The sequence below is a fragment of the Rattus norvegicus genome, chromosome 10 (assembly GCF_036323735.1).
Source record: "Rattus norvegicus strain BN/NHsdMcwi chromosome 10, GRCr8, whole genome shotgun sequence".
Lineage (NCBI taxonomy): Eukaryota > Metazoa > Chordata > Mammalia > Rodentia > Muridae > Rattus > Rattus norvegicus.
This window is the reverse complement of record NC_086028.1, coordinates 80,558,426-80,573,027: the sequence shown is the minus strand read 5'-3', so window position 1 is coordinate 80,573,027 and position 14,602 is coordinate 80,558,426. Positions and strand designations below refer to the sequence as shown.

Here is a 14,602-nt window from a genome sequence, read left to right as displayed (position 1 = left end):
ACATATATAGGTAGCTGGTTCTCTCTGTCTCTCTTGCTTCTGCCGTGTGGCCTATTCCAGGCTAACTGGCCTAGGACTTTCTGAAATTCTGGGGCTGCCCTGTCTCTGCCTCCCATCTCACTGTAGTGCGGACTTTACAGATTTGCACCACTACATCCGGCTTTTGTTTTCTCCAGATAGTGTTTCTCTGGGTAGCCCAGGCTGTCCTGGATCTCACTCTGTAGACTAGCCTGGCCTTGAACTCAAATCGATTCACGTGCCGGGATCAAAGGCGAGCGCCACCGCTGCCCTTTTTTTTTTTTTTTTTTTTTTATAAATATTGGTTGGCTTCGGGAATCAAACTCAGTTTCTTGTGCAGCGAGCGGCGAGCACTTTATCCACCACATCATTTCACCAGCCATATAAAGAGGAATTCTACCGGAGATCACCTCCCACAGAGGAGGAAGGCCTGTCCACATCCTCCGAGGGGCCTAAGACCTTCCTGGAGTGTCTGAATTGCCTCTCGTTGACTAAAGGGAAAAATGGCAGCAGTCTGTGGAGCTCTCATCTAAGCCCCTCACATGTGCGAGCTGTCCCATTTCATCTCCTCAGCAGCCATGAGAGACATGATTAGCCGAATTCTATAGCAGAGTGAAAGTAAGGTTCGGAGAGGGCGGGTGGCTGGCTTGAGGTTACGCAGCCCCAGCTATCACACCTGTGAGACGGAATTAGAACAGCACTGCCAGGTGGTCATCAGGATTCAATTAGAAGGGACTCAGGAAAGCCCTTGGCACAGGAGCTGTGTATCTGGCACACAGTAGGGCCGCAGCAAGGATCTTCCCAGCCTAGAACTTTGGAGCAGTTTCTTCAGCATCCTTCCTACCAGCTTGTCTCCTTCTCCCTCAGGCTTCTCCACACTCCTCCAACTGCTCCCCTCCCCAGAGTGAGGACACCCCACCCTTCCCTGTGTCTCCCATTGGTGATTCCTGAGCTCAGGGCACAACTGAATGGCCCCAGGCGTGGGTGTAGGACTGTGCCACACGCGTCGCCTGACGTGGCTGGGTGTCCTCGGTGTGGTGCACAGGGAAGCATGTGCTATTTGCTATTTGCCAGGTGCGAGGTGAACTGCCTGGGGTGGGGGGATGCCCCTCCCTCATGCAACTGATCCTCCAGGGTGTGGAGCCTCCCGCTTACTCAGCAAACACTTCCAGCCTGGCACTAATTCGTCCTGGTAGACAACCCAGGAATTTGGGCCCATTGGCTCCGCCTGTTGGTTCCCCTTCTCAGGCTTCCCCTTTCCTGGGTGCTCAGCTCCTCCTCACCTTGAGCCCTTTCCTGAGTGCCTCCTGAATCTCTGAGCACCTTAGACTCTCCTGGGACTCAGCAAATCCATGTCCTGATTCCCAGGCAGTTTCTAGAACTCTCCAGCCTTCTGGTTGATTGACAGTTCTGTCATTAACTTCCTCCTCTCTAGAGGAGCTTTTGTTTTAGCCAGGGGCTGAGTAACCAGGAGGAGCAGTCTGTCCAGAGGTAGCCTGGTACAGGGAGAGAGGCCCCAGCACTCGTCAATCTCTGCCTCTCATTTTCTGTGTGACCTCAGGTAAGTGGCATGGTCTCCCTGTGCCAACTTCATGATGATTAAAGACATCAGTCTAGTGAGGACGCAGTCAGTCTTTTCCTCAGTTACGCAGGACAGTGACCAGAAGCTGGACTCCCTCCTGTCATCTCACTAACCCCTCAATAGCTTACCTCCCTGCAGGCTGGTCCTCACTGGCCCCGCCCAGTCTAGCAGTCCCTCAGCCAATACTGAGAGTGGGCTGTTGTGCGGGTCCCAGGAGCCCTCTGGCTCTTTATGCCCTTCATGTCCATGATGTTCACAGAGCATCCTGATATTCCGACTATGCAAGACACGTCCTAGGATACGGTGAGGTCCCAAGACCCTGCTCAGGTGTCTACCCACTTGAGTTCTTTCCCCAGCGTGGTCCCTAGGGATGTGGAGAAGAGACATCCCAGGTCTCTCTCCTTCCAGGGTGAGAAAGACCACAGCAAAGCTCAGGCATAGGCTCTGAACTGGGAGAGGGAGTTCTGGAGGCTCCATGCTGGCTCTGGAACTGAGCAAGAAGAGGCCTAGACAGAATTGCTGACTTGGTGTGAGAAACATGTCTGAGAGACAAAGGAGAGAGACTGGGCTGGGCCCGGAGGTTGAAGTTCAGGGAGAACCATCTGGAGAGGGGGTGCTGGGCTCCTTGGAAAAGCTTTCTCAGGCTTCCCTGGCTTCTTTGACCCGCACAGTTCCCACAGCTTCCTACTTTCTCCCTCTGCCTCTTTCCCACCACAGCCTGATGCTCACCAACCTCCTGCCCTCCTCCTCTGGGCCTAGGAAATTCATCTCCAAGCACATTTTGGCTTTTGAGCCTACCAGTCCCAGGCTGTTGGGTGCTGTAAACAGTTGATTATGGTGATTAACTCTGCAATTAAAGCTGGAAAAACAGAGACCATGTGCTGGCTGTGGGTCCCCTACCCCCCCCCCCCCGCCGCCGCCCAAACACACCAGTGTCTACACCCCTTCCCCTCTGATCCTCTCTGGGCTTCATCCATCCATCCAGGGCCCTCATGGAGTAGCTTGCTAGCAAGAATCCTCGCTCCACTACCAAGAGTGGCCTCATCGTTCACGGAGTGCCAGTCTGTAGGGGGCTTTCCAGGAGCTGGGAGTGAGTGTATTGTATAGACTGTCTTAGGAATGGCGGGCATATGGAGGCGGAATTGGAGGGCTCTATAAGGTCTCCCAGAGCCTAGGACTCCCTCGGGGGCAGGATTATGACAACCCTTCTCCTCCACTGCCCTAAGAGTTGTCTCCTCTACCCAGAGTGACAGGGTTTTTCCTTCCCTAAGCTCGAAGCGTCAGGGCAACTATTGGCTCACCGGAGAGGCAAGAAACGGCTAGTGCATCACCTTTAATGAGTTCAGCACCCAGGAAGAACCCGAGGATCTTCTGAGTCTGGTCCTTCCCTCCTCAGCATCAGCCTGACAGACGCCAGGATGCAGCCTTCTGCTTCTCCCCTAAGCTCTGCCACTCTCCATCCCATGGGGGTGGGTGAGGGGGGCACTGCAGGTGTATAGGGGGTTCCTGGGGAGCACTGCTCAAGTCCATGTCTTTGCTGGGCGTGCGCCTATAACCCGTCCTCTGAGGCAGCCTTTCAAGACCTCTTTCCCCTCTTCTGCCCCAGCTCCATCTGCTTCTGGTCCTGGAGGTCTCAGCTCAGGATCCACAGTCCTTCCACAGGCTGTGGCCATCTGTGCCAGTGTGCTGACGCAGAGACGATCAGTCAGCCAATGCTAAGAGCACGGTTCGGTTAGGTCTAAGGCTGAACGGAAGGCAAGGGGAGAAGCTGGGTCACCAGCAGCCATTGCCGTTCAGTAAGCAGGCGTAGCAAGTGTTGGGTGAAGCCTTCTATTCTGATTGTCCCATTGAATCGTTCCCCTGGCTCTGTTGGTTGGTAGGATCAGCCCTGTGTTACAGGTGAGGAGACCTAAGTTCAGACCAGTGGTTAAGTGACTTGGTCACACAGCCAGTCAAGTCAGGAAGGCTGGATCCAAAGGACTCCAGAGTGAGTGCACATTCCTGTCCAGTGTCAAGCTTTCTGAAGGACTTGCCCAGAGGAAGCTGGCCCTCTCCTTAGACCTCTCCTGGGAAGAAGCCTGCTGCAGGGCCTATCACGTGTGACGACGACAGGCAGCTGGAGCTGCAGTGACTGGTGACTCTGATGGACCCTGCCTGTATTTTACCTTCTACCTGGACAGAAAGTCCATCGAGAGTGTTCATTTCCTTGGAGACCGGTTCTGTCTTGGACTTGCTGTGTGACCCCCAACAGTCCCTATAGCCTCAACTTTTCTGTGTTTGTTTGTTTCGAGTTTTTCAAGACAGGGCTTCTCCATGTAGCCCTGGCTGTGCTGGAACTCACTTTGTAAACAGGGCTGGCTTCCAACTCATAGAGATCCACCTGCCTCTGCCTCCTGAGTGCTGGCATTAAAAGTGTGCACCACCACCACCTGGTTCTTTTTCTCCCTCCTTTCCCTCTCCCTTTTTTTTTGTATTTTTGTTTTTGTTTGCTTGTTTGTTTAAAGGCAGGTTTTTCCTATGTAGCCTAGGATAGACATGAATTTATTATGTAGCTCAGGCTGGCCTTGAATTCACTATTTAGTCCAGGCTGACCCTAAATTCTCAAAACAAAAACAAACAAACAAAACCCTAAACCCCCAACCTCCTGTTGTAGCTTTCAGATTGCTGGAATTACAGATCTGAGCCACCACGTCCAGCATTTTTCTTTCTACCCTTCCTCCTTCTTTCTTACAACCCCCCACCTCTTTGTGCTAGGTATGGAATCTAAGGCCTCATGTATACTACGGATAAAATCTACGGCAGATGGAGCCTCAGTTTTCTCATCTGAAAAATGGGCACTATCACACTCACCTGCCAAGCTGTCATTCACCAGTAGTTTACCAAATGCCACCTGTTACATATATTAAAATTATGTCCCCTTCAGGCAGACAGGGGTTCCCTAGCCTGCCCCTTCTTCCCTGAAGATTGTCAGCAGATAATGTGTGTAGTCAAGCAGCACCTGAAGGAAGGTGGGTTCTGCAGTCCCACCTTGGCATGTTGCCAGGTCTCTCGTACTTGCTCTTGTCTGCATGAGCTCCTCACCCGGGTGGGTGAAGCACAAGCTGACTCCTGGCCTAGAGGTGGGCCTGGAGGTGAGGAGAGGAGGAAGGGTAGGTCAGGGGTGGGGCTGACCCCGCAGGAGGTCACCTGGGCAGTTAATCCAGCCTGACAGAGCAGGGATGAACAGGGAGGAATTAGGCCCTTACAACACCCTTTCATCCGTCACCGCCTGCCTGCTCGCCCAGCCTCCCTCCTTCCTTCCTCTCTCTGCCCTTTTCTCCTCTCTCCCTCCCTTTGCTGGCAGCCCAGCCCTAATAAAATGCTGTGTCTCCAGCGAGTCTGCCCGGCTGCCGCCTCGCTGCTCCTGCCTGCACGCAGCCCTCAAACCAAAAGCCCAGGGCAGCCCCGCCTGGCAGCTGCCAGCTTAACCCTTGCCAACCCGAGCTAGGCGCATGGGCGTGGCCTCCTCCCCAGAGCCTCGATGGTTGGCTTGCAGGGTGGGTGAGGCCTTAGTGGAGAGATGCAGACGGGGGTGGGGGCTGAGGTCTTGTCCTGAGGACCTAGCTTCTGTGTGGCAAGCTCTGGGAGCCGGGTTCACCCATCTTCTCATCCTTACTGTCTCAGCCACATAGCCCTCCCGCCTCCTCCCCGACAGAGGCTCCATCTCCATTAGACAGGATACTAAGACTGGAGGCTCCAGGCTGAGATGGGTCACAGTGGCTGCTAGGTGTTGTCAGGAATTTTGTAAACAAAGGTGCTTCTGAGCACATTTGTGTGTGTGTGTGTGTGTGTGTGTGTGTGTGTGTGTGTGTGTGTGTGTGTAAGGTATGTCATTTTCCTCAAAGGGTGACAATTTTCTTCAAGTGGGGTTGCATATATATGTGATAAGAGATGACACTATGTGTCAGATAGGAAGGTGCATAATGTGGTTGTGTATCTATGCCATCTCCTAGTACACACACACACACACACACACACACACACACACACACACACACACACTCATCCTCCTCTCAGAAACCTTGGAGTCAGGATCTGGAAGAAGGGGTCAGCATTTCCTGCATAGGCAGTCTGTGACAGCATCCAGAAGATTCTGAGTCAGGACCACACCCTTCCCAAGAAGGCAAAACACAGACCCCCTCCCCCCTATTCCATTGCTTCCTGGTCTGAGGTCCCACCAGCTAGCTATAGGACCGGTCCCAGCCTCACAGGGTCCCACAGGGACGGATGTGTGGATGAGGGGCTGGGAGTGCCTGGGCGTGAAGGCAGGGGGTTCTACCCATGTGCAAGCATGTTGATGTGTGAGCTCAAGATCAAAGAGCAGCCCTGAGGTGACCTGGCAGCTGCAGTGATGGTGGCAGAGGACAGCTGGCTGACAGAAAGCCAAGTCACCAAGCAGAGTGGAGTCAGGGAGGCCCTGGTTGGGAGCCTCCCACTCAGGCCTGCTCACAATGTGGGCAGCCACAGGGTCAGGAGCACCTGCCCCGCAACCCGGCATCCCAATAGTGGTTTCCACCCTGACCTTGTCTTCTCAGCAGCCCCTAGAAGCTCAGAGGTCTCTTCCACTAACACCTCCCACCAACTCCCGGCCTCCTTTCAAGAGCTGTCTGCCGCTAGTTCAAAGAGTACCGTGTGCTTATTTTGTTCTTCTTCTTCTCTTTTTTTTTTTTTATTATTAACATTATATATAAAGACTGGTCCAGTAAGAAAGCAGAAATGGGAAGGCGGGGGAGGGGTGGGAGCTGACTTCATTCCTGTCCCTTTGAGGTGGGACTCGGAGACCCACCACATCTCTCCTTGCTCCTGAACATCCCACGAAACCCAAATCCAGCAGGAGCCCATATCCATCTTTCTGCTTGCAACACACAGGGAGATTGGTCCAGGAGGAACAGGGTCACATAAATAGGAAACCACAAGGGAGGAGACTGCTTCTCTTGGTTGCTCTTTAAAAAAAAAAGAAAGAAAGAAAGAAAGAAAGAAAGAAAGAAAGAAAGAAAGAAAAACAAAAACCCCATAGTATATATATACATATATGTATATATATATATATATATATATATATATATATATAAAACTATAGTCTTTTACCTCTCCTTTCTTCGATGTTTTACCACATCAGGGGGCAGAAGAAAGTTAGCTTTGGGGGGATGCCTGGGCTAGGGAGAGGCAGTGGTACCAGCTGCCCAAGCTGCCAGCCTTACCCCTAAGGCACTGAGTTCTAGACCTCCTCTTGTCTCCTGGATCCTCACTTGCATCCTGCAGGGGAGCGGACGCAATCTGTTCCCAAAGCTGCGGTGAAGCGGGTATTTGGGGTTTTGTTCTTGCCTGGTATATCTCTGTAGAGAGTTGGGGGTTTGACCCCTCCCCCCAGACTGCCAACTTACTGGGAGAAAAATGAAGGGGTGAGCGGGGGCAGGGCAGAGCAGAACTGCCCGCTCGGAGATGAGTGGATTTTGGTCCTAACTGTTAACAATGCCCATTGTTGTCCTAGGTTTCAACAGCTTTTAAAACCAGAGTTGTGCAAAGTCCTGTACATGGAAGAAGAAATGGGTCCTTGGGAAAAGACATGAACAGTCCTCTTCCCCAGGGAAGGGGCAGAGAGATAGATGGCTCCTTTACTTCTTCCCTTGAAAGCCCTGGATATCAAAAGGTTCCCACATTTAGGGGAGTTTTCTTTGGTTTGACCCTCAAATCCTAATGAGGGCTGGAGAACAGTGGGGGGCTAGGTCAGGCCCCCATCTTGAGGCTCAGACGTGATGGTATGTCCAATGTCTTTAAAGAGTGGCTCAAGAAGGTGTTGTTGCCCCTGGTGCTTTAGCTCTGGCAGTGCTGGAATCCATGGCCCCTGGTGCCCCAGCACAGGTAGACCTGCAAACACTCTGGCTTTCCCACTTTGGAGGTCTCTACTGTGTTTGAAAAGCTGGAAGGTGATTTGAAAAGCCATCTAGAGGCAATCCGGGTTTCTGGAGCAAAGAGCATGGGCTTCCTTTCCCCCCTGGGGTGGAACTCCTCTCCATCTGGAGGGCACCCCAGTCTAAGCAGGGGGAGGGAGGTTGTTTTAAGGGGGCATCCTTGGTCCATGCATTTCTCATCTGGAGGTTCTTGGGCCCCTGGAAGAAGGGACAAGGGAGGGGGAAGAGAGTCTTTCCCCTGTGCCCCTCGATGATTCCTGAGTGTCTCTAGGACAGGGCACCTTCTGCCTTAGTCCTGGGGGGGGGGTCCTTCGTGGGAGATTGCAGGCCAGGTGGGTACTCAGTACACAGCCCCAGGGTTAGGCGGGGGCCCAGGGGAGGCATGGTGCAGGGTGGCCGGCTGAGGTGGCTGCTGCTGTAAGTGGGGTCCACTGAGGTTCTGTGTGTGGTACCAAGAGTTGGTGGGGTCGTCCAGGTAGTTGGGGGAGGCACTGTATGGGAGCGGTGGGGGCAGCGGATTTCGGGTAGGGGCTGGAGTGGAATGGGAAGATGTGTCCCAGAGTGCCGGTGATGGTGGTGAGTTGCAGGCCATGGAATCGCTGTTGTTGGGACTGTGTTCCAGTGGCACCTCCCCATTCTTGTAGAGCTTTTTGAACTTGGAGCGACGGTTCTGGAACCAGATTTTCACCTGGACAGAAGAAAGAAAGAGCTACTAGTTAGCCTCTCAGCATGCCTAAAGGACCCCTCCACCCAGCCCAGTCTGGAAAAGGCAAAGCCGTACCCAGCCTCACGGGGGGGGGGGGGGGGGAACTAGGCAAAACTCCAGAGCTCTCACACCTAAGCCAGTATCTTTTTTTCCAGTTGGGGAAGAACTCTGTGGCTTGGAATATTCTGCTGGCCCGGTGGTTTGCCACTTCTGAAGCGGGACCTTAGGCAGGTTACTTATACCCTCTCTGGCCTCACCTTCCTCTCATTGCAAAATGGGGACCATGCCAACGCTACCACCTATCTCAAAGGGTCGATATAAGACTCAAGAAAGTTAAGGCATAGACAACTTAAACGGTCCGCTCTATAGTAAATGCTCAGTAAAAGGCACCCTGAGCAGGAACCGAGCAGTTGGTGGTATTTTGCCCACATTAGAGGCCCTTCACTGAAGTTCACATATAAACTGGGATAAACACACACCCACACATGGTACCTCCCCACTCAGCAACATACCCACGCAGCCTCACACAGCCACCAGACAGTAAAGCTATAAATGCATGCAGATAACACCCAGATAAGCACCCACAACACCAACACTCAGGCATGGAGGGCTCCTAAGGCTCTGACTGGGTCTTAGGGGTGACCCAGGGACTCAGGGGCAGGTGAACCACAATTCCTGAGTCTCTAAATTTCCCTTGGGGTATCTCCCCCTCCCCCTGCTTCTCTCCACCCCATGACTGGTACAAACAATGATTCAGCTTCTCACCAGGTGACCCAGATTCCCGATGGACCAGGCCCCACACAGCCCAGCCGCAACCAAAGCCAGCCTGTCAACACCTGTAGGGAGCTAGGCACCCGACATTCCTCCCCAGAGCTGTGGGGCTGCTTGGGGTTTAGAGACAGGTAAGAGGGTGGGGGTGGACTTCCTACTTTCTGATCCCTAGGTGGTCCTTTTAGTGGAGAACCTCTCTGCTTAGGCGTTTGGGTGGGAAGCAAGATCATGACGTTTTTATACAAGCATACTTTGTGTGTGTGTGTGTGTGTGTGTGTGTGTGTGTGTGTGTGTGTGTGTGTTCGCGCGTGCGGGTCCCATCACAGATAGTTGCGTTCTGTTTGCAAAAAAACCCTTAAAGGACCCTATTCTTTTTTTTTTTTTTTTTTTTTTTTTTTTTTTGGTTCTTTTTTTCGGAGCTGGGGACCGAACCCAGGGCCTTGCGCTTCCTAGGCAAGCGCTCTACCACTGAGCCAAATCCCCAGCCCCAAAGGACCCTATTCTTTATGTGAGTATTTCCTGGAATGTCACACGTAAATCCTACACGCACATACTTCATACTTCGCTTGGGAGAGAGGCGACAGGGGCTCCTACGTCCTATAACGTTGCTGAGGGTCTTGGGAGCTAGGAGTTCTGGGGTGTAGGGGAGGGCATGTCTCTGTGACAGACATACACAGTTGCGTAAGTTCACAAAGATGCACACTGCACCTTTCTATGCTCACTCGCTACTGTAACCCTTTCTTTCAAAGCTGAGACTCAGCCACTCATAGCGCAGGCAGGAGTCCCTACAATGGGCTGCGGGGCAAGGGCTGGGGGTGGGGGTGTTTAACCGGCCAGCCAGGCTCAGAGGTACCTAGGGAATCCCCAGGTCCCTCATGCTCCCATCTCCCTCCAGAGACCCTGGAGCGTTCAGTACTAACCTGTGTTTGTGTGAGGCCCAGCTGTGCAGCTAGCTCGGCGCGCTCAGGCAAGGCCAGATACTGGGCTTTCTGGAAACGGCGCTGCAGGGCAGCCAGCTGATAGCTGGAGTAGATCGTTCGCGGCTTTCGGACCTTCTTGGGCTTGCCGTTCACCATGCGTACCTCGGCTTCCGGCTCCTCTTTCACCGACACTGTAAGGGGAAAACACCAGTTTAGTCTCAGCCTGCGACCCCCGTGTTTTCCATGAGTTCCCACCGAGGCCGCACCCTCCGGCCCACTGATCTCCCCGAGACTTCTTGGAGGAGCGTTGTGCCGCCCGCGCCCAGGGAGGGAACCGCAGCGACCCAGCCGGACCGGCGGCCGCCCACGACGCGGCGCTCCCAGCTCGGCACCCGGGGCCCCCGAAGCGCCGGCCCCGGCGCCAGCAACCGACTGGGCGAGGACCGCGCAGCTCGCTCCAGACGCCTTCCCGGCTCAGCCACTCTTCTTTAGTGACCCACCTAACCGCGGTGGCGTCTCCCACTCCTGGTCCCCACTCCCCATCCCCTTTTAATAAACTTCCTAGTTCAGGTTAATTTGTTTCAAGGGCAGTACCATTGTTTTCTCAGTCTCTTTCCTTTCTCTCTGTTTTCTTTTCCTTCCCTCTCCTTCCTTTCCTCCGTTCTCTTCTTTTTCTTACTTCCCTCTCTCCCTTTTCCTTTCCTCTGTTGCTTTCTGCTGTGCTTTTTCTCATCCCACCCCATTTCTTTCTCACTGTCCCCACTTCTCTCTCCACATCTCTACTTCTCAGTCTTTCCTTCCTCCACTTCTGGGACTTCTTTGGGTCTTTCTCCACGTGCCTTTCACTACTACGGGTTTCCCGGGACGGGCGTCCAGAAGAAGGGCCCTGGAACCTCCAGCCCTCGCTGCCCCCGCTCAAGCCCTTGGCGACCCTCTTGGGTTACCGGCTCTAATGCCAGAGGGATCGCGACACTGAAGGTTCCCTTGATCAACCAGAGAGCACTCCCGATGGCCCCGGCTGCCCCGGAATCTCCAGGAGACCGCAGCGCACAGTTCGAGTCTCTTCCGAGTGTGGTTCGCCCCTCTGGAAGTCATCTAACCGGGTCTCCTCTAATCTTCAACTCTTCCATTTCTTAACCTTGAGGTGCCCTAGGTTTCAGCATCCATTGCCAGACATCCTCTCGCTTGGGAACCTTATAATCCCTCGCACCCTCTCCACAACCCGGTTTCCTCACCTGGGTCCTGGGCAGGCAAAGGCTGCTCCCGGTACGCTCCATACTGTCGGTAGGATCCCCCGTAGGTATATTCCGACTTGGGCGAGTAAGCGCCGGTGCCTGCGAGCCCATTGAGATTGAACTGGTGGTGGTAGGTATAGGGGTTCACCGTCTGGCCGTAGGGCTGGCCCGAGTAGTAGTCATGTTGGGGAGCGCTGTAATAGCCCAGGTCAGTGACCGAAGACTCGGGCAGGGTGGGCGAGTCCTTGGAGCCCGCATGGCAGCTAAGCGAGCTGGAGATGTCGGTGAGGATGCTGCTGAGCTTGCGATCGAAGGAGCCGCTCATGCTGGCGAGCGCCGCAACACCCCCGGGCTTCCTCCGAGGAGCGCCGAACGGACGGAGGAGCCCAGGTGGGGTGTGTGTCCAGAGGGCGAGGGCAGGACGCGGTCGCGTCGGGGGTGGGGGTGGCCAAGGGGCGCCTAGACCATCGCCGGTCGTCGGTCAGTAGCTGCGTGCCTCTCTCAGCGTCCCAAGCCACAGTCAAATGCTGCCAGCTCCGCCCGGCCAGCCGGTTATAGACTCAATGTTGGAGTCTCCGAGGGAGGCTCCTGAGCGCTGATTGGCTGTAAGTCTTGCCTTCGAGGCAAAACATGCTCGCGCTTTCTCACTGGCTCCCCCAACCCTCTCAACCCTCTTTGTTGTTACCCCTAATGCACACACACACACACACACACACACACACACACACACACACACACACACACACACACACCACCGCCAGCACCACTATGTTCCTCCTATGCTCCACCTCAGATAAATTTTCCGAGTGTGTGGAGTGGCTGGCTGTGCAGAGCCCCCAGGATCTACTAGTCTGTCTGTTTTAGTGGCCAGGGGTGGGCTTAGGTGAGATGAGGAAGGAGGGGAATTTATCCATTGGGTGTTTATGGAAGGAGGTGGTCCTTGGTGATGTCTGTGTGTTGTATGCAAATGACAAAGTGGCAAGGACCCAGGGTCCAGGAAAATAATTTCGATCGCCCTTAAAGTTCGAAGGGGGAAAAAAGAAAAAAAAAAAAAAAAAAAGAAGACGAAAAAAAGGAATGTCCATGTTTTAAAAATGTTGGACTATATTAATATATTATCTTCATGACACTGCAGGTATGAAATGTAAGTTTAAAAATTATGAAGGAGGTTGGGGATTTAGCTCAGTGGTAGAGCGCTTGCCTAGCAAGCACAAGGCCCTGGGTTCAGTCCCCAGCTCCGAAAAAAAGAAAAAAAAATTATGAAGGAAGAATCTGACCAAGCAGAAGCACCTTGGGCCTGCAAGTCATTCGTCGGGCGTGGGAGCATCCTACCGGAGTAAAGCTGTATGGATTTAGGGGCTGCTTTAGAAGACGGAGATACCCCCAATTGTATGTGTTCCCCAACTGTATGTGTGCCATTTCAGAGGGACCAGGTTAAATGGCAAGAGCCATGAGTTGTCCCCTATGAGGCTGGCTTTTTGAGGCAGGCTCCCCTCAGTATGGGACAGCACTTGAGAGCACAGACGTTGTTAGGGGTTAAAGATGTATGTTACATCTTCCACAAAATGCAGACGGTCCACAGTGTGCCCACAAGTGAGGTCCACAAGAGTGCCCGTGAGAAAGTGTGCAAGTGTGTGTGTGTGTGGGGGGGTGAGGCAGTGGAAGTGTAGGGTTGTGAACGACTGACCAGACAGCTATGTGTACCCAAATGTGCACAGATGGATGCTCAGACCCGTCTGTCTCCAACAGATAGGAGCCAGGTACTTCATTCAATGTCTTCTGTCCATGAACGCCCTGATGAAGAGGCTTCTCATCCTGGAGCGATCTTCAACCCTCCTGTCTGTCTGGCTCTCTAAGTCCAGTTCCCAGGTAATTATATTTGCTGTTCCGGATGCCAATCATATTTCTCTATAGCACCCCCGTTTCTACTCCCAAATCTATCCGTGGAGGAAGGAGCCTTCTCCCAATTTCAGTTCCTATTACCCCCTCCATCCTCAGGCCTTCCTTACACATCTCGAACTTTGTATCTCCTTGCTTTGCCTAGCCAGGACACACAGTGCCAGCGCGCCACCTCGTGGTTGTTCCAAGGTTCTGCAATCTGCCTTAAGGCTGTCTTAAGGAGCTAGCAGGCAGAGAGGAAAGGGGTCTCATTCGGCTTAGAGTGTTGAGGGGGCGCGGTGAGATGTTTCAACGTTAGATCCAGCCACAGGATGCTAAGCCCGAAAAAACTTGGGCTTGGCGAGCTAGCAGGACCTGGTCCGGGAGCAGGGACAGGAATAGGTGACCGCCTGGCCTGGGCCGCCCCGGGAGGCCGCCGCGTGGGAAAGGTGGGGGCGGGGGCGGGAGAGGGGAGCGCTATCTGTCTGTCTATCTGAGCGTCCCCCCAGCTCCTATCGCCCGCCGCTGCGAGCTCGTGGCGGGACGAGTTGCCACCCGCTCTGGATGCCCTCTGTTCTTTTGCCAAGAGGGCGCCCAAGGAGCCCGGGGCGTTGGGGGCAGGAAGGGCACTGGGCTGCCGGTTCCCCTCCCAGGATGCAAGCGGGGGCGGCGGGGAGGGCCTGTTTTGGAGCCCCCAGCTGCCCACAGGGAAGGGACAGCGTCGGGCAAACTGTCTCGAGAGTTCGTTCATTCATTCATCTGGAGTGACAGGTGATTCGGAGATGCCCCAGTCTCCCCTCACCCCATCTGGGCCTGGCCGAGAGTGCGCACAGGAGCCTTGGGGTGGTAGTGAGTTATTTTAGGGTAATTTCCAAGGTCTGTTGTGCTCTAGAAACAGACTGAAATCACAACGGTAGCGTCAAGAAGCATTTAAGGCTGGGCGTGGCAGCGTATGCCTTTAACCCCAGCACTAGGGAGGCAGAGGCAAATGGATCTCTGTGTGTTCAAGGCCAGCCTGGTCTACAGAGCTAGTTCTAGGATAGCCAGGGCTACACAGAGAAACCCTGTTGAGGGGGGGAGAAGGAAGGAGGAGGAGGAGGAGGAGGAGGAGGAGGAGGAGGAGGAGGAGGAGGAGGAGGAGGAGAATTACTTAAAAACGGTTTGTGTGGTTAACACCTTGTCCCTGTTGCAGTGTGCTGGGGAATGCCTACCTCATTCACCATAATCCTTCAGATACATAAGATAGTCTTTGGGAAATGTTTGTTGAGTGACTAAATGAGAGGAGCTGGATCCCTTTGGTACTGTTCTAACAGAGGCCAGACTGAGGCTGAGGCATGGTTGATGGAAGGTCTGAAGCAGGCACAGAACTCATTCTCAATGGAATTGAGTTTGGAGTTGTTCCTGAGGGGTCCCTATGATCAGCAGGAAGGGAGCCACCAACAGCTGTGTGGTAGCTGGGCGGAAAGGCAGCCAGAAGATGCAGTAGGACTGGTGTCACCCACTGGACTTCATCTGGTCCAGCAAGATGAGCAAGTGTCAGC

The 14,602-nt window shown here is 53.8% G+C and overlaps 1 protein-coding gene across 1 annotated transcript; it reads right to left on the bottom strand.

Annotated features, from left to right (window-relative positions):
- Positions 1-6,297: 6,297 nt before the first annotated feature.
- On the bottom strand, positions 6,298-11,693 carry Dlx3 (distal-less homeobox 3). The gene is made up of 3 exons (NM_001105832.1): positions 11,184-11,693; positions 9,949-10,139; positions 6,298-8,239 (listed from the first exon to the last, which is right to left on the bottom strand). The coding sequence occupies exons 1-3, from the start codon at positions 11,506-11,508 to the stop codon at positions 7,892-7,894; spliced, it is 864 nt and encodes a 287-aa protein (NP_001099302.1). The 5' UTR covers positions 11,509-11,693; the 3' UTR covers positions 6,298-7,891.
- Positions 11,694-14,602: the final 2,909 nt, after the last annotated feature.

Coding starts and splice junctions, on each gene's coding strand:
- Dlx3 (NM_001105832.1), bottom strand. CDS start 11,508: ATGAGCGGCTCCTTCGATCGCAAGCTCAGCAGCATCCTCACCGACATC. Junction 10,140..11,183: donor TTTGCCTGCCCAGGACCCAG/GTGAGGAAACCG, acceptor TTCCCCTTACAG/TGTCGGTGAAAGAGGAGCCG. Junction 8,240..9,948: donor TGGGCCTCACACAAACACAG/GTTAGTACTGAA, acceptor TCTTCTGTCCAG/GTGAAAATCTGGTTCCAGAA.